Below are 25597 nucleotides of genomic sequence, written 5' to 3'. Positions count from 1 at the left end.
AATACAACTTAAGGAAGAAAAAAAACACCGCGGGGAAGAGGTACTTCTCATAATTTAAGAAAAAAAATCAAACACAAAAGATGTCCGTATGTTAAAATTCCAAAAAGAAGTGACTTAGGATTTCAGACTGCGTAGGTCTACTTGCATGTCATGTGACGTGTGTCAGTAGACAGCAACATCGCATAAATTTTTTGCAAGACTTTCTTTGATTTGAATGGAGAGCGCGAGAGGCACCACACATATGCCCCTTTTTTTTTTTTTTGACAGGAGTACTTTATATTATTTGATCAAAAGAATTATTACAAAAAAAAAAAAAGTAAAAAGTTTATATAAGGTTGCAATCTTAAAATAATTACAGGTGCATCTGAAAATCCATCGGAAAATATTGTTTTAATATCGTAAAAACCTTTAATTGATCATCTCAACATCGAGATATATGAATATGAAAGAAAAAAATGAATTTGAGTCTTAAAAGTAGTGCAACTTGTAATATATTATCTAGACCGTCCATTTTGAAGATTTTTATGTGTTTATAGATTTGTTTGATTTTAACTATTTTTGAAATTTAAAATTTTATAATTAGATATGAAAATAGATTTTGAGATAATCCTAAAAAATTTTTCACCAAAATCACATGTTATGATAAATTTGGAGGTGTGTCTGGGATTGTTTAAAGTTGCAACATTATAAAAACCACACCCTATTACAAATGTCATGCCACAGTTAGAACAAAAACTAATACCCATGTGGGTACCTCTCGAGCCTAGACTATGCATGTGAAACCGTAGTTAGAGGTCCCGACCTCTAAGTTAGAACTTCTTATAGCTGTTTGTTATCGGGTCGACCCCAACCTGACCCGATAGGATCCATGCCGAACCTAGACCCAACCTACCCAGGTCCAAAATATGGACTAGAACTCGGAATTGGTTCGGGATGATGCAACCTAATTGTCACCCCTACAATTTCCACGTGAATGAGATTGAATCTAGGCTTATATGCATACCACATGTAGGGTGATTTTTCATTTTCATTCTTTATAAATAGGAAAAAGTTTATATAAGTGCGAGGCTAAAAACAATCAAATTAGTCACACCTCAAAAATTTCACTAGAAGAGGTTGCTTTAATGCCTAAAATTTCTTCAAATTGATCATCTCGACCTCAAGATGCGTGGACATGAGAAAAAAGTGGATTTCCAGTTTTGAAAATAGTGCATCTTGTAATATATTTTTGGATAGTTAATTTTCAAGATTTTCAAGTTTTTTTATATCTGCTCGATCTACACTATTTTTTAAATTTTATAGTTAGAGATGAAATATATTTTTAGCTATCACAAACATTTTCAGTATTGAAACCACATTTATCGATACCATTTGAAGGTGCTCTTTACTTCAATGATTTAGAGCTCCGGCTAAATACAAACCACACCCTTAATAATATGGCATTGCTGGTTTTCAACAAACTCCCTTTGTCTTACTACCACTTACATGTATCTTCTTCCACTCCTTATCCCCGCCATGGATCCCTTTCACTATGGCACTGACTTTAGTTTCTTCTCCAACTTCCTCTGGCTTAACCTCAATTTTAAGCACAAGGTGAGGGATGGACTTTGTCACTGAGGCTTCTAACTCCTGTAAGGCCATTCCCACGTGTGAAACAAGCCTCTCTGCAAGGCCTCGGCCCAGGTCTTCGCGCACAACCACACGTAGAACGACTATATGTTGAACATCTGCAGGCAATGTGTACGCCGGGACGATCCAGCCAAACCTTCTGAGGGTCTTTGAGAGCTCAAAAGCCATAGTTGCCCTCTCAGGGTCCTTGAAAGAGAAGGCAACCACTGGAACACCCTTCTCCTTAGAGATTATGTCGAATTGTCTCGTTTTCTCTACCCCTTCTCTCACTATCCTCGCGCTCTCGTGACAGTTCTCCATCACCTTCTTGTAACCCTTCATGAAAAAACAATGGTTTCTGGTAGTTTGTCATTTAAGTTTTTTTTTTTTCCCTCTTTTTTTTCTTTTTTAGTGCTGTTTTGCTACATGGTTTCAACAAATATTTATGTTGCAGGTGCAGGAAAAAGGATTAACTTTGAAAACTAGTTGGGGAAAGGATTGAGGAAACATGTTAATTTTTATTCGAGGAAGAAATGGTTGAATGAAAAAAGAAAAAAAAAAAAACAGATATTGGACCATCGTGGACCATAATTTAAACTTTATTTTTTTCTATATAGTTTATTAAGTTCAAATTTTAGCTATCCATACTTCTTACCAGCATGGACATGTATAAAACATATGGCAATGATTTTATATAAATAAAACAACCAAAATGCCACTAAAATATTGGCATATATTTTGGTGCTCTTTTCTATATTATATATTATTAAGCAAGAGTTAACGAATGGGCACGTGTTGTAAAAAGAAAAAAGAGCCTTAATTTTAGAGTAGATGTAGGGCACATCACTTCTAAATTAAAAAAGGCTTAGAGTACCTAATCCCTATCTTTAAAAGAGAGAGTATGTGGAAAAGAGAGAGATGTGAGAGAGAAAGTAAAAAAGGAGATGAGGATATCTACAGATTTTAGAATGAAGGTATACATGCTAATAAGGAGGAGCTACAAGTGTTTCCTATCAATATAATATTTATTAGTTATCTATATCTTAAGAAGAGATAAAGGAAAAATAACCAATTTTATTTTGAATTATCATCTCTATATATAATAGGGAAAATTACATACATATCCGTTATAATTTCCGTTATTACGGCTCGACCGAATAGTTACGGTTATTACCTCCATGTCCATTTTCTCATTTCAAAAGGGAACTTTTTTTAAAAAAAAATGACTTTACTTGTTTTTTTTAAAGTATTTTCGGTGGTTCAACAATTGAAAATACACTGATTTCGGTTCTTGTAGAAAATTTTAAATTTTCGGTTCTTCAAGAATGGAAAAATATTTTCTCTTGCTTGTGGAGTATTTTCTCTATCTTTCTGAAGTCATAGTTATCCGATAAAATCAAAGGAGAACGACTAGTTTGAGCCCCTAATTTAGGTGAAATCCTGGAGATTAGGAGAAATCTTGGGATTATGAGATTATAAGATTAAGATAAATCTTGTGGCGTATTCTCTCTCTACTTCTTTGAAGTCATGGTTATCTGATAAACAACTCGTTTGAGCCCCTAAATTTAGGAGGAATCTTAGGGATTATGAACTTACCAAAAGAGACAAAGCCGAAATTGGCCATAACTAAAAATACTTTGTATTAGAGCTATAATAACGGAAACTATAACGGATATGTATGTAATTTTTCCTATATAAAAATTATGGACCATTAATTAGATATACATGTAAGCTATATCTATAGGGATTTTATTCTCTCTCCTCTCTCTACAAATTCTCTCCTCTTATTTATTCTCTTTCTTTCACCACCAACGTATGTATGCTTTAATGATATCTCTCTTACCTTATTAGCTCTCTTACTTATTTATTAATTGAATATGCATGCAAACTATATTTACGGAGATTTCTCTCTCTCTCTCTCCATCTTTATGTATATATATATAAAAGGGAAAGAGTTCTATGTTTTCTCTACAACATAAAACTTATATACTTCCCTTTATCCAACCCATTCTGAATGGAGGACTAAGATTGCCCCAATCACAATATCACGTCTCTACACTATTTTATTTTTAATTTATTTTTTATAAACTATTTTGACACCAAAATTTGGACGTCTAATCCTCTATTAAACTCGCACTAGCAAAAAGTATAAAAATAATATTTCCAATAAAATGAAATGATCAAAATACCCTTGAAAGATTCAAGGGGTATTTTAGTTATTATATTTTATCGAAAAAAACATTTTTCATATTTTTTATAGATGCACCCCAATGAGAATATGCCACGTACCAAATTTCATATTTATATAATTTGTATAAAAAAAACTAAAAAAAAAATACTTTGAGACGTCGGATCTAAGATCAAACAGTGAGTGACTCTCTTGATCAAAATTAGACCCCTGGATGGTAGGGGAAGCATAGATCTCTTGATCAAAATTAGACCCCTGGATGGTAGGGGAAGCATAGATCTCTTGATCAAAATTAGACTGCTGGATGGTAGGGGAAGCATAGATCTTCTGTAGGGGAAGTATAGAAACCTTTCCCTCTATATAATTGCTTTCTCCCTTTCTCACTCTCTTCTCCTAATGTGATCTCTCTCCCTGTCTCTCTCAACGTGGTTACTCTCTTTCTTTCTCTCAACGTGGTGTTTCTTTTATTTAATTTTGGATATTTCTTTCTCTAGGTTTGTAAAAATCAAGCTATCAATGGTTCATAGTAGACATATACTTTTTTTCCCCTTCTTTTGCTTTGTTTATTTTATTTTAATTATTCATGCAATTAGATGATATTTTCCCCTTCGTTTGCTTCTTCTTCTTTTTTTTTAAAATTATTCATGCAATTAGATGAAATAACAATGTACAAGTTTTGTTATTGCAGTAGTCATGATGGCCATAAACAGCCATAAAACATCGTTTTTTGGTGTCAAAATTACTTATCTATCTTTTGTTATCTTTCTCTCTTTGCTGCATAGTCCTCCTTACTCCCAATTAGGTAGGTGTCTTTTGCTTTTTCCTTGGTATCGATATTTGTAACAATTTAGTTATCCTTGGTATCAATATTTGTAGCAATTTATTTATTAGTAATTTCTCCATATAGCAAGGATTCATTAGTTTTAGTGTGATTCTCTACTGGAGAAAGGTTAATACCTAATTTTTTACATAGAAATTTTCAATTGCAATATTTTTTAGGTATTATTTACAATTGGATGAAGCTTAGCAAAGTCCATATTGAAAGTGAGTCATAGTGATTCTTTTTATTTAATTTTTTCCTTCATTTCTGTTTGTCCTATTGAAGGTAAGTTGTAGTATGTTTTTTATTTTTGCATTACCTATGTTTGTATTTTTCTTAGGTGTTCTTCATGCTTTTTACATGATCTTATTTAGCAGATGTTCTATTTGAAGTAAAAAATAATAAACAAAAATTATAAACAATTAAAATAATTTCAAATTTTTATTCTAGTTCACAATTTTAATGAGTTTTCCACATAAATATTATTTTTTTATGTTTACAATGAGAAATACATTAATCTTTAAAGGTAAGAAAAACTTTGCTTTTTCCAAGGTATGTAATTATGTTTTAAAATATCTTTAGCATTTGCTTTGAATTAATTTGTACATGATATTATTTTTCGGATGTTCTAATCCCATGGTCTCAAAACCTACTTTTACAAATCTCTTTGGGAAGAGAAGAAAGGTTAGTACCTATTTTTTTACATATAAATTTTCAATTGCAATATTTTTCAGGTATGATTTATCATTGGATGAAGCTTGACAAAGTCTATACTGAAGTTAAGTCATCATGATTCTTTGTATTTAATTTTTCTATTATCTTTGTTTGTATTTTTAGGTGTGCATATTGAAGGTAAGTCAAAGTATTTTTTTCTTTTTTTCTTTTTTGTATTGCCTATATTTGTATTTTTTGGGTGTGTGAAGATTGAGAAACACATTCATCTTTGTATGTAATTATTTTTTAAAAATATCATAACAATCTGCTCTAAATTAATTTGTACTTGATCCATGTTTTGTATATGGAGTTTTTGTTTTAGTAAGGGCAGTTTTGGTAATTAAAAGGGGTGTGATATAACTCACATGGAGCATTAAGTGTTATTAGTGTGCATGTTACATACCATGTGGATGACATCACACTTTTTTTAATGACCAAAATTACCCTTATTAAAAAAAATGCTTCATTTATAAAACAAGGCTAACAAACGTATAATGTTCAAAATTGTTAAATACATTGATATATATATATATATATATATATATAGAGGCTTTGTTAAGCTACACCACTTGTGGTGTATATCTTTAAATACCCTTGAAGTGTAAATCAAAATTTTTCAAGTAGGGGCTTTTTTAAGTAGGAGCATTTTTGGTCATTTAGAAGTGTAGAATAGATATTTCTATAAGAAAATAATGGCATTCTATTAATAGTTAAAAATAATTAATACATCTTGGGGGTTGTAATCGTCCACTATTATTAATAAATACTTTTGTTTCTATTAGAAATTTCTATTTGACATTTGACTAATTACTTAAAATATACCTAGACAAAAAGTTACTACACTATAGGATAAAGTATCTAAGTGTCTAAACATATTGAGGACTTTAAGAGCATATATATATATATATATATATATAAAAGATGCTACTGTACGCCGACGAGTGTACCTGTAAGAATACATACAACGGCCCAGATTCATAACTGCCTAGATTGAAACTAGGCAGATCTGACAGTCTCAAGATGACCACGACCTCATTTTGTGTTTGAATTTTAATTTTTTTTTATAAATCCAAATCACTTGAAATTTTAGGTGCATATTTTTAAAAAATAGAAGAATATAATAAAAATACCAAAAAATTATTTTACATTAAATAAATTATCAAAAATATCCCCGAAACATTTCGAAGGTATTTTGGTTAATTTATTTTTTGCGAATTATTTTTTTGATTTTTTATTAGGTGGGCCTTGATGAGAAGAACGCATGCCTAAAATTTCAAGTGATTTGGATTTGTAAAAAAAAATTAAAATTTAAATACGAAATGAGATTGTGGCGGTCTCGTGATCATAGATCGGCCCAAATTCTATATGGGTTGTTGGGCGTATTCTTACAGGTACACCCATCGGCGTACCATAGCATCTTTATATATATATATATATATATATATATATATATATATATATATATATATATATATATATATATATATATATATATATATATATATATATATATATATATTAATAGAAACTAATCAAATTATAATTTAAAAATTAAAACATGATATTTAAAATATAGAAATTTAAAAAAGACTAACTAATTTATTAAATTAAAAATTACAAATTTATAATATTAAAGGTAATAAAAATATGAGGATTGGATACAATTTTTTTTTTAAAGCATAAGAAATCCTTAAAAGTATAAAGAAATATTGAAAATTAATTCACAAAAAAAAAAATCATAAGATAGTTTAATTTCCTTGTTGATTTTTGTTATCTATATCTTGAGCTACGTAGATCTCTTTTCCTCTCCTATTTTAATGGATTCAAAAGTACCCCTACGTTCATGTATATCAAATTACATAATCCAAAATGTACACCAAATCTAACCTTATGTTATTTGGACATAAAATTAGGAAGTATAGTTCATCTAACCTTCTATTATTTGGACATAAAATTAGGAAATATAGTTGAACTTGGGGAAGAGCTAACGCCCTTTAGATGAGGGCAGTACTTCCATCTCTCTTTTGGTTATTCGGATTTCTCTAAGGCATTATTAGGATTTCTCTAAGGCTTAAGGTCTACGGTTTATAAACATGATTAAAGGCCTACATAGATTGTTTAGTTTCATTTTTCCTATATGTTTTTCACCATTGTTTAATATTAGCAGATCCCTTCGCAATAAAAATATTTAAAATTAAGAGTAAAAGAGAGAATGTCTTAAAACACGATTTTAGGAAACCAAGGTTTTAGTAGGATTCATTTTAGAGAAATGATAAGTAGTTAAAAATTTATCATGATTTGTGATTAATCAATTTTTTTATTAATAGATTTCTTTGATCATTGAATATTGAATTAATATGCTACAAGTAATGACATACGTGACACACGTAATTCAATTAGTTTTCATTGAATTGTCCATTTTATATTTTTTTTATGAATGCATGATGTTAAGAAGTATGGCATCCAAAATTTGGGCTTTCGACGATGTATATAAAAAAATTGAGATACCAGAAACACTCTCAAGAAATGAGATATGAGAATAAAATATAAAAGGATACAATTTTTATGTGGCCTAGGCCTTTTGAAAAAAATAAATAATAATACATAAAGCCTCACGTCAAAACTTCATCAAGAAAACACTTTGGGTATAGAAAATCTCTATGATGGCTCTAAATCAATCTCCACAACTGATTATAACATTTGTAGCTCAAAAAATAATACAGATCTTGTGGATCATTGAACACTTAAAATAAATAGTCTAGGTAGAGTGCAAACATACACTATTTTTACAACAATTAAAATGAATGGTCTAGGTAATGTGCAAACATACATTTTTCTAGCTTGAAATCCTATTTTTTTATTACAACCATAATGATCAAGTCGAAATGATCGATTTGAATATTTTCTGACACCATAATCACATTTTCCTATGAGATTTGAGGTGAGGGCTGCAGCCGTATAAAAACATTTTTCAATATAAAATATTGAGGATATTTTTTAAATTCTACAAAATACAAGTAATATTTACAAAACTCCTCTTTTTTTTTTTTTGGGTGTGTATGGAAGAGAGAGAGAGATTTGACTAATGCGATTACACGAGTGAATCGATCTTACCTCAAAGCCAAGGCGGATGAACTGGTAGTACTGAGCAATAAGCTGACTCGAACCTGTGACAATTGCCGCATTTTCTCATTCATTTCAAGGAATAATATATTTGTTCATATCATGAAAAAAATGTGAAAACTTTATATCAATAAAAAAGAAGAAGTTTAGCATTTGATCTAGCATCACAATAACCACAACAATCATCCCCCCCCTTTTTTTTTACGTAGTTGAAAAGAACAATCGTACTTTAAAATAATGTTAAGCATATGGCCAACTAGATCCATTACCAAGTTTGTCCCCTCACCCCACCACATAGAATTTACCCAAAATTGGCTCCATGCTTTCCCCTTCAGCATCAGATGAGAACCCAAACAATTATTTGAATTGAAACTTTTAGAAAATTAAAACCTATTGTACACATGTACTAAACAGATTTAGAGGGCAGTGGCTTTGGAATTTCGGCTGGTGGAATCTCTTAATAATTTACCAATGCTTTGTAGTTCGAAAAAAGATTAAAAAAAAGTGCTTTGGTGCTCTCTCTCGATCACATTTTCAGAGAGGAAAATGCAGGGGGGAATGGGTTTGGAGCATTAGTGGTTAGGGAAGCTATTGCCTCAATATAATGTCCCACCCTCCATTCTCATTGTTAATATGTCAAAAAAAAGAAACAGAGAGAGAGAGAGAGAAAAATTCAATGGAAATTGTTTAACCAACCAGGGGATTTCTAATGCTTCCCTTCTTGTCAAGATATTCTAAATTTTTCTACAGTCTTTGTATAAAATTTTGAAATTGTATATTATTAGAGTATTTATCTTTGGTACAAGTACGTCACACTCTACATTAGCCGTCGATAACTTGATGTATGGCATAAAGTCCAAAAAAATGATGTATGCCAAAAAGTTCAAAAACATTATTTTGAGCTTTGAGCCCAGTTAGCGATATACTTCTAGCCACCCATTTTCAAATTTAACGGTTAGATGTGATTGTTGCCTCTTTGTCTCAAAGGTAAATAGTCTTATCATAAGTTTTTCTTACAAGTTTTTATAGCCAAATGCACTTGCATGTTAATTTTTTAAACTAATGAAATCATTTTTTAACATTAAAAAAAAATAAAAAATGGTCACTTGCCTTTGGAGAAATTTAGGGTGAAGGTTGGTTGGTCTGCTCCTAAATAATTGATGTGAAATATTAGCTCTTCAGGCAAATCTTCCTTTGCTCTCCAAACAACCCAGCCTATACCTGGATAAACCAGTCCATACTTGTGTCCACTAACATTGATACTCTTCACTAAGGGTAGCCTAAAGTCCCATTCCAAGTCTGGATAGACAAAGGGTGCAATAAACCCACCACTGGCTGCATCCACATGGATGGGAGTATTCCACCTACATTAGATGCCAAAAGTGGGAGAAAAAAATAAAGTGTGAGGATAATATGCATAAAATATTGAAAGAAAATTTATCAAAATACACCTAACAAATGAACTATTTAACATTTTATTCGTACTTGATTTAATTTTAGAAACCCACCAAAATACGCATGATCATGACTATGAATACTGGAAAAGTGGTAAAATATAAGATAGTTAATAAATTTGGTGTCTTTTGATAAAGGGAAAAGTTTATATAGACCCAATGCTTTAAACAATCAAATTAGAGCCTACCTCAAAAATTTCACTAGAAGAGGTTGTATTGATGCTCAAATATCCTCAAATTGATCATCTCGATATTATGATGCATGGAAATGAGAAAAAAATCGATTTCAAGATTTGGAAATAGTATAGTTTGTAATGCATTTTTGGACCGTCAATTTTCAAGATTTTCTAGTTTTTATAGATCTATCACTCTACACTATTTTTGAAGCTTTAAACTTTATAAATAAAGATGAACATATATTTTAACGCTAACAAATATTTCATGTATTGAAACTATATTTCTCGACACTATTTGAAGGTAGTCTCTAATTTGATTGTTTAGAGCCTAGGCTCTATACAAATCGCACCCTTTGATAAATCCGGCAAAATGAATGAATTAGATGAGGAACACTTTTGTCATGGTTAAATATTCTTTTGGAGAAATATCATGCTTAAATATTTGCATCAAATTTGAGAGTTAAATAATGCAATGTTGTAAACATGGAACCTGATGGTTGTTAAGATTCCACCAAGAAGAGGTAATACACAAAGGGTACACGAAAAAATGATAGGTTTTTGGGGAAAAATAGTAACTTTCTTCCTCAAGTTTTTTATTTCTCTAATATTCTATTTATCTGGTGTTTTACTATTTAGGCCATGGGCGTGGTGGTTGGGCCATCGGTGTCACGTTTTAAATCCCATTAGTGACCTACCCCAAAAACAGATGGTAGGGGTGGTAATGGGTTGGGTTGGACCAGACTTGGACTGGACCAGAAAAATTATTAAGAAACCCAGATGTAGAGTCGGATCCGATCGAAAAATTAAAATATCTATATCTTCATATATATATATATATATTATAAATTGGAAATAAAAAATATAACGTGGGACCCGGACCTAGACCCAAATCAAATCCGACGTGGACCCCAATAGTGTTCGGATCCAAGATTTGGAACCAGACCCGACCGACTGGGTCTGGTTTTTGGATCCATACCCGGACATAGGCCAAGTCTACCCCTTAGGTCCTGGGTCGGGTGTGGGTCCATTGCCACCCCTAACAAATGCATGCGCAAGTTTTTAATATCATTTAGCATGGTGTTATTTTTCATATTTTATTGCTCGCCAAAAAAGATTTTGGGTCTCGATTGCATGTATAAATACTTTACACACTTACATATCAATAAGGTACCATATATGGTTGTTATTGTGGACCCAAATTGTACATGTGCACAAATTGTACATGTGCACAATGGTGAAAACAATTGAGGCATGTTTGATTCATAGAAGATGCAGTTTTAGAAACCTAGCTTTCGTGGAAATGGATATTTGAAGTTCCATGGGGCCCGTTGAAACAACCAGTATCACTTTTTAACCTTAAATGGAAGGCAAGTGGATACTGCACTTTAGTGTAAAACTTTGTGCTACAATATTGAAAGATTGAAGTTTCCTTAAATGAAATGCGCCCTTAGGGTATTAGTACGAACTTAAATAATTCTCAAATCATTTTTAATCCACCGTACAATGTACAAAAAGAAAAAGAAAAAGAAATGATTCAAAGTTCCCCAAAGGTGACATCCCACTTTCCATTAGTTAAAAATTAGCACTTTTTAAAATCTTAATTTTTTTTTCTCTTAATGTTTTTATACCTTACATTTATGGTGATCCCATGGGTCCAAATTGTATGTTTGTCTTGAAACTCTACCTTTGAATCACCAACTTAGTGAGAGAGGAGTTAGAGAGCTAACAATAACTGAAGAGGCCCGCTTTGACAATAGTGATTGAAAGGTAGAGTTCCAATCACCATCGTTAAACTAAGTTGGACCGTGGGTAGCTCGAGTTCATATGTGAGCATGCCTCCATATGAACTTTTTCTTAACAAATCTAGGACATATGCCAAATCAGATGACACAATCTTGGATTGGGTGTTAGATGGGATGCCAAAGGTTTGAAGACTTTGTGAAAATGTTAATAGTGGATTTGAACCGGTTAATCTAAGTTTTGGAGCTCTACTTTTGTCTCACCTATTTTAAAAATCTAGATCTCTCAATTTCATTCTATTTTCAAATTATAAAAGTTCTATCTTTTAAGACCTATGTATGTCCTTGTGTATCTCCCAATAATGGCAAGAGAAATGACCTTGTGAGACCCTCCTACACCCATGTATGTAGGACCCCGAATGATCACCATTAAATTTGACGCAGATCTCTAGAAAAGTCAAGTCCCACATCCATGTGATAATTTTTTTAAAAACTGTGCTAAATTTAATGGTAATTCTTTAGGGTCCTATACACATAGGTGTGGGAGGGTCTCATAGGATCATTACTCTAATTGTAAATGTAGATATTTTTATTTAAAGATTATATACAATATACAATAAGCTCATTTGAAAGCTTGAGTGTATTACAAAGTTCAAAAAAAAAATTTTGAATTTTGAGCTTGGTCAATGAAATAAATGCAGCCGCCCAATTTCACATCTGTTATGGTCATGTTATGCTCAAGATTTAATTGTGACCTCCTTATAATAAAAGTGAATGGTCTTAATGTCAATTTATTTTTATTATAGATATATCTATTTTTCCATAAAACCATTTATAAAAGATATTTGGCCACATGGGAGTTATATCTTTTGGAAATGATGGACCCAATGTGTCCCAAACATGTTTCAGGCCTCATATTCCATAAATCTCAATCCTAGATTACGATTCTAAGAATCCAAACAGGGGTTGAGGTGTTTGACCGCATGTCCAAATCAACAATTTTGACCTCGAGGATTGACATTTGTTGGTGTAAAAATTAAAACCATGTAATTTGGCTTACCCTGTTTTGTTGTTCTTCTCTATCAAGAGATCGTTGAGGAGCTTCACATCTTCAAATTCTCCATTGAGAGTGGAACCCAAGATGGCAGCCACACAAATTGTGTTCTCATCCACCATCTCCACAGCCTTTCTTGGGTCCATCACATAGTATCCCTCTCTAAGATTTACTTCCTTCAATTCCACCTCAAAATACCTAGCAAATTTCTCCCAACATACCTATAAAACACCAATGAGAGAGAGAGGTGTGAACTTATGATTTATAGAATATAATTCTCTTTTAAATATATATGGGAAAATATCTTATCTGTATTTTTCGTATTTGAATTGTAATATTTTTTCTACAAATCCTAATCAATTGAAATTTGAAGTGTCCACTCTTCTCATCAAGAAGCACCTAATAAAAGTGTTAAATAATTATTCATAAAAATTAAATTGATTAAAATACTCCTATAAATTTTAGAAGTATTTTGATCAATTTGTTTATTACAAATATTTTTTTAATATTTTTATTCAGTTGGCCTATTTTTCAAGAGTAGACATTCAAATTTTCAAGTGAATTATATTTGCAAAAAAATATATTAAGGCGGTAAAGAGGGGTTTTGTGAATTAGAGATTACTAGAATATCGTACTTACCCTAAAACAATACATTTACACAAACAAGAGAGAGAGAAAGAGAGGTATTTACCTGAACATTGGCACCAGTTACAATGTTGGGTTTATCATAGGGTTTGCCTTGTGCCTCTCTTTTATTTTGCCACTTCCTCTTGAATGCCAACCCAGCCAACATTATGGCCTCAGAAGACCCAACTGTTCCAACGCCAACTGCTGTTTCTTCTTTTCCAATTGGAGCATTAAAGAGACGGGCTATCATATTCACACATCGGTTCTAATGAAACAAGTATCAATATGATGAAAAACATAAGCTAGCAAAAAAGTTGCATATCTTTCTTTCTTCTTTAAGTTGTTTCATAGGTCTAAGAAAAAAAACACAAAAAGGACCTAGAAACTGGACTTAGTTCAATTAGTGGTTTGTCCAGTCATTAGGCCAGTCGAACAGGACCAATCACCAAACTGGAAAGGTAGCCTATCGACTTCAATTGGCAGTTTGATAGGTTATCAATCCAGTTGAACTACTACCTATCAAAACCATAAAATATATGAATTTCATAAATTATATCAAAAACTCTTTTTCTCATGATCGAGTTTTTTTATTGAACTGAATTGGTTTGGGGTCTGGTCGTATAAATCAACTGATGATCAAATGGAGGAGTTACTTGTAGCTCAGTAGTGATGGGGTACTCGTCCATATCGGCATAGTTTTTGTTGAGGGAATCCATGATGAGTGTGTGGCATTCAGGCTCCATCCATGTGTTCACAAAGGATGCTAAGTTCAGTCTGGGGTTCCCGTCCAACAAGAGCTCATCCCTGATCACCTCATATGCTACTTCCTTTGGAGTTGGTCTCTCAGGCATCCTAAACCTTCAAATGATCACCAAAACCATGTTATTCATCAAACGAATATATTTCTATTAGCATTTCACTAGTCCATATAAATTCTTTCAAAAGGACAAAATGGGGAATGACTACAAAAGTGATGCCCTATGCTGCACAGATACATATGAGAGTGTTTGTGCTTTAAATGACATGGATATGAGTGTCAAAAATAGTAATTTCAAAATTGGTATTCTAGACAATTATATGTTTGTACTCTATTTGAAAAAAAAGAAATGGGAGATTTTGGATGATACTAAATATTGTTATAGCAAAATTTCAAAAAGAAATGCTAAGAAGAAATGTCTATGTTTTTAAAGTATTATATACAAGTATCAAGTTCTTGACATGTCAACATACACAGAAAACTATAAACATGCTATCCATGTTAAGTAGGTGAAGTTATGTGGCTTTAAATGAACTAATGCATCTCGAACCTTTTCCATTCATGGAGGGTCCAATCACAAAACAGTTGCCCCAGAGATCCTATGCAAAATAATAGCGCAGATTGATAAATAGAAACATCAAACTGCCTCATACATGGGCTAGATTAATAAATAGGGCAGTTTGATGATGCTACTATTGAAGCGCTCTAGATATGGGGTAATTCGATTTCTAAGCAATCATACAACCTTACAAGTCACAAAAATAGAAAGAAAACTTTTTTTTAAAAAAAAGTAGTTCAATATTGCTAGGGAAAAGTTTACATAAGGTTGCAACCTTAAAATGTAGAATTACAGATGCACCTTAAAAATATATCAGAAATGTTGTTTTAATGTTGAAAAAGCTCTCTAATTAATCATCTCAACATCGAGATCTACGAATATGAAAAAAAAAAGTTTTTGAATCCCAAAAATAGTGCATCTTGTAACACATTATCTAAACCGTCTATTTTCAAGATTTTCATATATTTATAGATCTACTTGATTTTAACCATTTTTGAAATTTAAAATTTCCTAATTAGGTATGAAAATAGATTTTAAGATAATACTAAGAAGTTTTACAACAAAATTACATGTTGTGATAAAATTTTAAGGTGCGCCTTAATTGGATTGTTTAAGGTTGCAACCTTATAGAAACCGCACCCATATTGCTAACAGTAAACCGGGGGTAAAATTAGAAAGGCAAAACTAAAATACTAAAGACAACAAAAAAAAGCATTACATGGATGTAAAATTGAGGAAAATATAGACGATGTTGTAATTCTACATCTATTTTTGGGTCCATGCCTAATTTTTCCAACTATTTTGACTCGGAAAGATTTCAGACCGAAGAAGCCCACATATGTGCAGATGTGGGAATGATTTGAACTGAAAGGGTCTGATTTGGGCTCAGCGTTACTTAGATTCGAAGGTTGGAACTTGGAACACGAGCAAGTGCGATCCCGAGTCCTTGTTTTTAACTCCTTGTTGATCGAGAGAGAGAGAGACAGAGTACCTTGGGAGGGGGTGTTGGATTTGTCTGGAGGCAAAAACAGGGTGAATATAGCTCTCAGGCTCAGGATCTTCACGCTCAACCACTGTGAGAACCATGGCTTCAATACCTAAAAGTCTCCTTCAACAACAAAGCCCTCCTTAACTGTCCTCGTCGAATTTCCAACTTTGTTTCGCCATTTGAATGTGCATCCTACTTTTTATCCCTCTTTTCTTTCCATGCAAGTCATGTTATTACTTGCCTCAACATCAAAGCTTCTTCTAATTCATCTCTTCACGCCTTAAAGTAACCTCTCAGGGTGGGTTACTGGGCAATAACTTCTTTGCTTTCACCTTTAGTCTTCTTATTCTTTCTTCAATGACAAGCCGTATTTAGCACTTGAGAGAGACAGACAGAGAGTTTAAAGTTAGAATTGCAATATTAGTAAAGAATAGAGCTTGCAAGTCGGAGAATAGTAATATATCGAAAAACCCCCAATTATTGGTAATAAATCGGTTTTCCTTCAAAAAGTTGGAGGTAACAAATGAGTTTAAAAAATGCGGATTACCAAAATTTAGTTAATTTAGAGAAACGTGAATATTCCGGATTTTGCTTAGAAAAACAGAGTGAAAAAAATAGATATGTAACGATAAAATTTTGTAAGATTATGAGTTGCAGTTATTAAATGTTAAAACAAGGGAAAAGTTTATACAAGGTTGCAACTTTAAATTGTAGAAATAAAGAGCATCTCAAAAACCCATCGGAAAAAAGTTGTGTTATTCTTGAAAAACCTTCTAATTGATTATCTCGACATCGTGATTTATGGAAATGAAAAAATAAAATACTTTGAATCTAAAAAAACTAATACATTTTGAAGCACATTATCTAGACCGTCCATTTTTAATATTTTAATGTGTTTAAAAATCTACTTTATTTGAACCATTTTTTAAGTTCTAAATTTTATAACTAGAAATGAAATTAGATATTTGGGCCATCTTTAAAAATTAAGATAACTTCAAGAAATGAGAAAGAGAGACTTATCTGACGGGGCCAGTTGGCCCGGGACACCTAAAGCTTGAAGCTTCACCTGTATCAAGAGCGTGGCTTCATTTTACGCTGTTTATTCTCTTCAAGAGTGACCAAGCCGTAGCTTTGGTTGAAATGGGATTGCTAGGTTTCCTAATTTAATGGTCAAATGCTGAAATTTGGGCCTCTTTTTTATGGGATTGATGATCATAGAGCTCCGAGTGTTTATCTCCAATCAAAGTGTAAATGAATTTGTTGACCAGCCCTTAAGAGTTCCGACTCAGGTCCTTTTACCTCTGAGTGGTTGGGAGAAGGTTACGAGTGATTATCCAATTGGTTAGAACTCAAAATTCGAAAAATCTGACTGTCAATGTGTGGCAACACAAACTGTGCCACATAATATATTGTTGACCAAATACAATGAACGAACACAAAATGATCCAGACAACACAAAGTGTGTCGTTTTGGGCGACACACTGTGTGTCGATTGGGCGACACATTATGTGTCGATTGGGCGACAAAGTTTCTGTCACTCTAGTCAAAGTTCAACAGAATCACGAGATTTGATTTTCGTTATCTCTCACGCAATTTTGGATAATAATTATTTTAATTTTGAAATTAAACGTAATTTTTATCCTTTTCTTTTAACACTAACATTTTTTATTATTTCGTTTTTAACATCAACAATTAAAACTATTTCCAAACACTTTCCTTTTTTTCATCACCTCTATCTCTGTCTAACTTTATTATATATATAATAGTTCAGATTAAACCAACCTTATCCAAGGGCCAAAAATATATTTATTTTTTTATTTTAAAATTTTTATTTTTATTTTTAATTTAAAACTGGTATTTAATTTAAAATTTAGTCTTCAACTTCATTTTTATAAGTAGAATTGAATAAAAATTAAAAATATTTATCAAAATAAGTTTAGGGGTATCTTGGTTTATTTTGCTATTTAAATGTTTTTTAATAATTTTTGTTTAGTTGAATTTATAAAAAAAATCACACCCTAAAATATCGATAAATATCTTATTTAAATAAAAATAAAATACAAAAGATTTCTTTAAAGAACTTCGCCTAAATCGCTATCCTTTTTAGGATTGAAACACTTTTATGTATAACACATGGCAAGATGACCGTATTAATGGGCTTTCAGGCAAACTGGCAAAGTATTCCGTGGACGGGAAGGAGCACCTCTCCAATGGCTGAGATTTCAGATGGTCATATCTATTTACTTAAGGGTTTTTATTTATTTATTCATATCTATTTACTCGGTACAAAGATTACTTAAGCGTTTTTATTTATTTATTTATTTATTTATTTATTTATTTAATTTCTCGTAGGTAAAAAGAATAGGGTGTGGTTTGTAAAGAGCCTAGGCTCTAAACAATCAAATTAGAGCTTACCTTCAAATAGTATCGAGAAATGTGGTTTCAAAACTGAAAAACTTTGTAATAGACTTAAAATCTGTGGGATTATATATAATGAGACCATTTACCTTTGATACAAGGTGGTCACAATTCCTTACAACCATTTGAAGTGAAATTTGATAGCTTGGATGTGTTACAAAGTTTGAAAAAAAAAATTTTGAGGCTTGAGCTTGGTCAATGGAATGATTGCAGTTACTCAATTGCACATCCAATGGTCATGATTAATGTGACCACCTTGTATCAAAGGTAAATGGTCTCCTTCTATATTTTTCCAAAATATATTTTTATCTTTATTTATAAAGTTTAAAGATTTAAAGATAGTGTAGATCAATAGATCTATAAAAACTTGAAAATCTTGAAATTGACAATCAAAAAATGCGTTACAAAATACACTATTTCTAAAACTTGAAATCTATTTTTTCTCATGTTCATGCATCTTGATGCCGAGATGATCAATTTGCAAATATTTGAGCCTCAAAACAATGACTTCTAATGAAAATTTTGAGGTAGGATCTAATTTGATTGTGCGAAGCCTCAGTTCTATATAAACTTTTCCCAAAAGGATGGGTTCGGTTTGCATAGAGCCTATGCTCTAAACAATCAAATTAGAGCCTACCTTCAAATAGTGTTGAGAAATGTGGTTTCAAAGCTGGAAATCTTTAAGACAGCCTTAAATTAGTCTAGTTAAAATTAATCACACCAATCTCATTTTAGCATATGGGAAAGTATAAGATTAGACTATTTACCTTTGCTGAAAGGTGGTCACTTAATCTTGACAATTAGATGTGAAATTGGGTGACTACAATTATTTGACGGACTAAACTCAAACTTCAAAAAAAAAAAAAAAAAAAAATCAAACTTTGTAATACATCTATGCTATCAAACTCCACATCGGATGGTTGTAATTAACTGTGACCACCTTGTATCAAAGGTAAATGATCTCATTGTGTACAATCCTTTAACATGTTGCTATTATCTTGATGGTGTAAGTATATAACATGGTCCTACGGGAGCATGCATAAAATATAAAACATTATGCGCACAATATTCGGACAAGTTTTCGTACCGGCGCTCCAAAACTTGCCCAAGTTTCTATATATAATTATATACAGTAAGAAAACTTGCCCAAGCTTATATATACAGAACTGATTTTCTTTGGTCATATTCTTGATTTCTGAGGGCTATTAAATTTTATGTTTGGGATATTCCAGATTTCTGAGAGCTATTAAATTTTAGGATTTATGTTCTGAGAGCTAATTTAATAGGGTGAGCTATTAAGGGTTAGTGTTGATGAAATTTTAGGGTTTCGGATTGTGCAAGAATGGGGGAGAATTACGGTTTGCCTCTGCTCGGTCATGGCGTCAACCTCATCGAAGGGAGGTCATGGCCGAGGTGATGAACCCTAGAAAAATTTAGAAATTCGCTCTCTTTACTTTCTTTCAGATGTTCTTGACCTATTATTTTCTTGTTTGCTTTATAAAGTGCTTAGAAGCCCTAGAATTGATTTTATTTTCATTATTCTTCTTCATTGGAGTTTTCTGTATCTTATCTTACGGAGTGTGGAGTTCTATCTTATAATGTAAAACTATAAAAAATCCATAAGAAAAGATAGTTTTAATGTTGAAAACCCCTTTGATTGATCATCTCAACATCGACATGTATGACTATGAAAAATAAAAAGATTTTAAGTCTCATACATTTTACAACATATTATCTATACGATCCATTTTCAAGATTTCCATATGTTTGTAAATCTATTTGATTTTAATCATTTTTTAAATTTAAAATTTTATAATTAAATATAAAAATAGATTTTGAGATAATCCTAAGAACATTTTACATCAAAATTATATACCAAGATAAAATTTGAAGGTGCACCTTACCTCTACACCTACGATGCATCGGTATGCAAACTGCACCCTTCTTTTAAAACTACTACCCTCCCAATAGAAAGAACCAATGGTTTAAAAAACGGATCGGTGACCCGGATCGGGCTTCCAATAAAACCGATCCGAATCGGCGATTCGGATCGGGAATCGGGTGAATCGGTTAGAATAAAGCTTAAAAAAAATTCAAAAAAATTATTAAAATTCATTATAAATATTATTTTTTAGGAATTCAATAAAAAATGAGGATACTCCATTAAGAATTTTCATGTTTTTGAATGAATATGCGAATATTGATATGTTCTTTCCCTGCATGAACCGCCATTCAGCATTTAATTTACAGTATTTCGTGCTCATCCCTACACTGTTACTGTTGGGACTCGATATGTGAATAATATGGCTGGGATAGGGTGGCCTCAGAATCATCATCTCTCTCATTTTCTCTTTGAATAATATGGATTAAAAATAAAAAAAACAAATTTTCAAAAAAATCGATCATGGATTAAAAAAAAAATCACAAATTTTCAAAAAATTCTATCATGGATTACAAAAAAAAATTCAATCCTGGATTAAAAAAAAAAATCACAAATTTTCAAAAAATTCAATCATGGATTACATAAAATTCGATCATGGATTACATAAAATTCGATCATGGATTACAAGAAAAAACAAACAAAAAAAAACAAAAAATTCAATCGTGGATTACAAAAAAAGAAAAAAACAGTTCGATCATGGATTATAAAAATTCAATCATGGATTACAAAAAACTCTATCATGGGTTACAAAAAAAGCAAAAAACAAAAAATTCAATCATGGATTACAAAAAAAAAAACAAACATTTCGATCATGGATTACAAAAAACAAAAAAAACATTTCGATCATGTATTACAAAACATTCGATCATGGATTACAAAAAATTCTATCATGGGTTACAAAAAAAAAAAAAAAAACAAAAAAATCGATCATGGATTACAAGAAAATAAAACAAACATTTCGATCATGGATTACAAAAAATTCTATTATGGGTTACAAAAAACCAAAAAATTCGATCATGGATTACAAAAAAACAAAAACAATTCGATCATGGATTACAAAAAAATCGATCAAGTATTACAAAAAAATCTATCATGGATTACAACAAAAAAAAAAAAAAACCCGTACGGACTCGCCGATTCACTGTTCGGACTCGCCGATTCCGTACAGTGAATAGGCGATTCACTGTACAGAATCGTCCGGTTCTCTCTAGAACCGGACGATTTCCGATTTTTTAGGCGATCTGATCCCCTTTTCACGATTTCCGAGTCCAACCGGTCCGGTTCGACTCGGCGTTTTTTAAAACGCTGGAAAGAACCCTAAAATCTAGAGAAATCATATAGAAATGTTTTTTTGTTTTTTTTTTTTTGAGGTTTTTCTCCTTCTTAAATGGGACCCTAAAATCTAGGGAAGTCATATGGAAATGTTTTTTTTTGAGATTTTCTCCTTGTTAAATGGGACCCTAAAATCTAAGGAAATCACATGAAAATCTTTTTTTGAGGTTTTTCTCTTTCTAAAATGGGTTTGGGTTTAGGTTTAGGTTTAAGATTGAGTTCTAAAATTTTGAGGTTTTTCTCTTTATTGAGTATGGCTAAAATGAGTTCTAGTCTTTCTAAAATGAGTTCTAATGGGGGTTTAGGTTTGAAATTGAGTTTTAATAGGGTTTAGGTTTGAAATGAAAATAAAACCTAACCTTTTCTAGAGTTCTTATTTTTATAAAAATAACCCTCGGCCATTTTGGCCAGATGAGGTGCTGGAATTTGTTTTGTTTTATTTTATTTTGCAAGTATTGAGACTTTCCTTCTGGTTAGAATTGCGGTAAACTTTGTATTTCTTTCGAAGTTCTCTATGGAGTATTTATTAACACTTTCCTTTTGTACTCTGGTTAGGAATTTTGATAGAACTTCATCTGTGGATTTCTTATGTACCAGTGTTTCAAAACTCGAAGTGGGCAGGGAACTCGGCCTCAAGGAAAATTACTACCATACAGGGCCAAAAGCCTTTGAAAGTAAATAAAAAATAAAAACAAAAATAAATAAATAACTAAAATAAAATAACATAAAAAATAAAATAAAAATATCAAAGGTTAAATACAACCAAAAGCAACCAAAAAATTCCAAATAAGCTTAAATGTACATAAAATTGGATAGTTTGGGACTTTTTCATAAAGATCCAAAAGGAAAAAAGAAAGAAAGAATGAAGGAAATATGGCAAACAAAAAAACTGACCAATATTGGCATATGGCGATATAAATTATATGTAAATATTTTACACAACAACAATACCATACTTTTATTTTTATTTTTGGCTTTTTTTTTTCTTTTTTTAATGTATCCCGTACATAAAGCTCGGGGTAACTAGGTGGAGTCCGAGTGGACTCAACCGAGTCTTAAAACACTATTATGAACTCTTGACCAATTTGTGAAAATATATTCTCTTTTTCTTCTATTTCTTTGGGTTCTTTGCACAATCTTGTGTGTGGACTTCTTTTTAATGAACAGCACTTCTTTTTAATGAACAGCACTCGATGACGTAAACATCTTGCAAAGATTGCTAGTCAGCAAAATAAATTCTTGCAATGTGCTTTGGCCATTATTAGCTTATTTGATTGGTTCCATCACTCTAAATATTTTCGTTTTATAAATGTAAATTTTATAAATAAAATATCCAGTTATCTAAAAAATTCAAATAATAATTCTCAAATCATATCATTATAAAATAAACACAATTAAATTTATTAGATGGGATAAGAATCCATATGGCTTAGGAATAGACAATCTGGGGCACTCTACCTTCAACGGTAGACTAGCGTCCACACTTGCTTTATCAACCGACCCAGTGTTTCCCATGACCCACAGGGGCTCATTAGTGGGTCACCGGTTGATGAGCCAAGGGGTCATAATCCTAGTTTGTAGATTTCAGGTTCTCCCATATAGACGTGCCAAGGTCACTTAGACCTAATGCGACCACAACTCCTATGACGCATAGGGGTATCTATCGCATATGCATAAGCTTCCCATTAAAAGGTGGTTCGCTTTTTCGAGATGGTATATAGATGAAGTTTTGACCCCTATATCTGAAGGCCACCATCACACATAAAGGTCACATAGTCCATTGGATTACTCATCCGGACATACTTTGATCTCATCGAGGGATGACCTATTAGAACCCTTATCGGATAATTTTCTATGCCCAGGTCCCAACCAACTGGCCTAGGCCGTCAAACACAATTTGATATCAGCAAATGTTATTTGCTTAGTATGGTCAACAAGAGACCATACTCTCACTGAGTTCATGTTCCATTATATTAAATGATTTCATTACAAGCACTAATAAGGCCTTTAATGGTCACACTCACCAAACAATTTCACAATTGATTGTAAAATTTTTAGCTCTAAAAAATTTAGATCTTGTGGATCCGTAAATTCATATTTATGGGGCGAAATGGAGGGTCTTGATAAGGTATTACATATTTTTTTATTGATTCATCATTGATTTTGTATTGAAAGTTCATCTTCAAGCTGGCTTTTGGGAGAGCGCAAACATGCTCCTAAAACCTTACCTTTTAATTTAAGGAAAATTTTATATAGAACTCTAATTCTTCATATTATTTTATGGTAAACCCTCCTTCTGTTTTTCTTTCAAACGGCATAAGGAAACCCCTAAATATTTCACCATACCGCGCATCTCTTATCTCCCTCTTTTATTGACTTTTAATCATAAATATTCATTCAATTTTTTTTAAAATCATTTAAACCAAAAAACTTTTTTAATGGATGGAAAGGGGGTTAAAAAAAATTTGGGTTGAAAAGATATAAAAAGATTTGTTTGGGCTAATTTTTAGGGTCAAAAGTGAATTAAAGACGGAGATAAGAGATGAGTGTGTACGGTGAAATCTTTAGGGGTTTTCTTATGCCACTTGAAAAAAAAACGGAATGAGGGTCTACCATGAAATAATATGAGGAATTTGGATTCTATATGAAATTTTTTGTTTAATTTACGAAACCCATTAGCCGAAGGAAAAGTATTTGGTGAGTCGATCGATGTATGTGTCAACTTTGGTTTCAAAAGAATTTAGGGTTCTAAATGCATTTCAAATCATTGTAAACCAGAAAACCAAGGCAAAAGTAAACAATGATTTTGAGTCGCAATGGCTCTCGTTGCAGCTTTATCAAAAAAACGTTATTCACGCCATCTAAAAAAATCGGACGGCACCGAGCTTATGGGTGAAAACACCGTACATTTTTGCCCATAGGCGTTGCATAGTGGCTTCATTGTAAACCAATTTCAGCTTTAGATCCATGAAATTTGGTATATCTGATGATTTGCAGGAATAGAAATCCATGACAAAAAAAAAAAAAAATTGGTGGGTCGTTTTCCCCTTCGAGCGCATGTTCATTGCTCATGTAAGGTATAGCGTATGTCTACTCCCTTGGTCGAAAACTCACTTGGGAGTATTTTTTAAAAATATGACGTCTTGGGAACCCTAAGAGTCATTAGATGATTATTCACAAAAAAGTAAAAATAAAATAAATTGATATTTAAGTTTCTAACACTTAGATCTCACTATCTAATAATTGGATGATCACTCTTCAATATTGACATTAATTTTTTTAAGTACAAATAAGGTATAGTTAAGAAATATTTTTAATTGAAGTTAATCTATGGCTTGAAGTTGTTAATTCCTCAAAATTGGGATCCTAAAAATTGACCCCAAATAAAGTTTTACCTCGGGGTAATTGTATAGCATACTCTCCCACAAGAGCATAATATCATTTGAAGGTTCCAAGTGCGTTTAAAATCAGAGCCTACGTACTCAGTTCTTCTTAAATTGAAAGCCCTCTTAACCATGAAAGACAGCTGAGAATGCCAAATTTAAAAAATAAAAACGTTTCTCATACATTCCACCATACCTACCTATATTCAATACCAGTGGAAATTCTTTTACAAAATCCACAAAATCCCAAGTGCATAACAATTAAAGAAAAAGTTTATACAAGGGGAGGATGGGGTTGGGGTTTGGGTTGGGGCTCGTCATCCCCATTGAATTACCCAAAAAAAAAAAAAAATATCATATAAAGGAGAGGTGGTAAACAATCAAATTAAAACACACCTAAAATAATCACTAGAAGAGGTTTTTCAATACTGAAAAACCCTCAAATCGATTGTCTCGACCTCAAAATGTATGAACATGAGAAAAAAATAGATTTCAACTATTGGAAACAATACATCTTGTAATGAATTATCTAGACGGTCAATTTTCAAGCATTTAATTGTTGGTAGATCTGATTTATCTACACTATTTTTTTAGTGTTTAAATTTTATAATTAGATATAAAAATAAATTTAAGATTATCACAAAGATTTATGTTATTGAAACAACATATTTTAGCACTATTTTAGTAGGTGCGCCTTTCTTTCATTGGTTGAGTC

General features: G+C 31.9%; 1 protein-coding gene across 3 annotated transcripts; it reads right to left on the bottom strand.

Moving 5' to 3' along the window:
- Nucleotides 1–1337: 1337 nt before the first annotated feature.
- Nucleotides 1338–16152, bottom strand: LOC18439282 (glutamate decarboxylase 2). Of its 3 annotated transcripts, none has more exons than XM_006849451.4 (7): nucleotides 15811–16152; nucleotides 14157–14361; nucleotides 13568–13768; nucleotides 12883–13097; nucleotides 9564–9817; nucleotides 8445–8497; nucleotides 1338–1944 (listed from the first exon to the last, which is right to left on the bottom strand). In XM_006849451.4, the coding sequence occupies exons 1-7, from the start codon at nucleotides 15903–15905 to the stop codon at nucleotides 1453–1455; spliced, it is 1515 nt and encodes a 504-aa protein (XP_006849514.3). In that variant the 5' UTR covers nucleotides 15906–16152; the 3' UTR covers nucleotides 1338–1452. The 3 variants fall into 3 exon arrangements, with proteins under 3 accessions (XP_006849514.3, XP_020526031.2, XP_088720615.1); XM_020670372.2 differs by having other exon boundaries at nucleotides 15643–15960; XM_088864489.1 differs by lacking the exon at nucleotides 9564–9817 and having other exon boundaries at nucleotides 15811–16083.
- Nucleotides 16153–25597: the final 9445 nt, after the last annotated feature.

The sequence above is a fragment of the Amborella trichopoda genome, chromosome 4, assembly GCF_054954075.1.
Source record: "Amborella trichopoda isolate Santa Cruz 75 chromosome 4, AtrichopodaSantaCruz75HAP2 v2.0, whole genome shotgun sequence".
NCBI classification, from domain to species: Eukaryota; Viridiplantae; Streptophyta; class Magnoliopsida; order Amborellales; family Amborellaceae; genus Amborella; species Amborella trichopoda.
The sequence above is the reverse complement of the archived record's forward strand: the minus strand, read 5'-3'. Positions and strand labels throughout refer to the sequence as shown.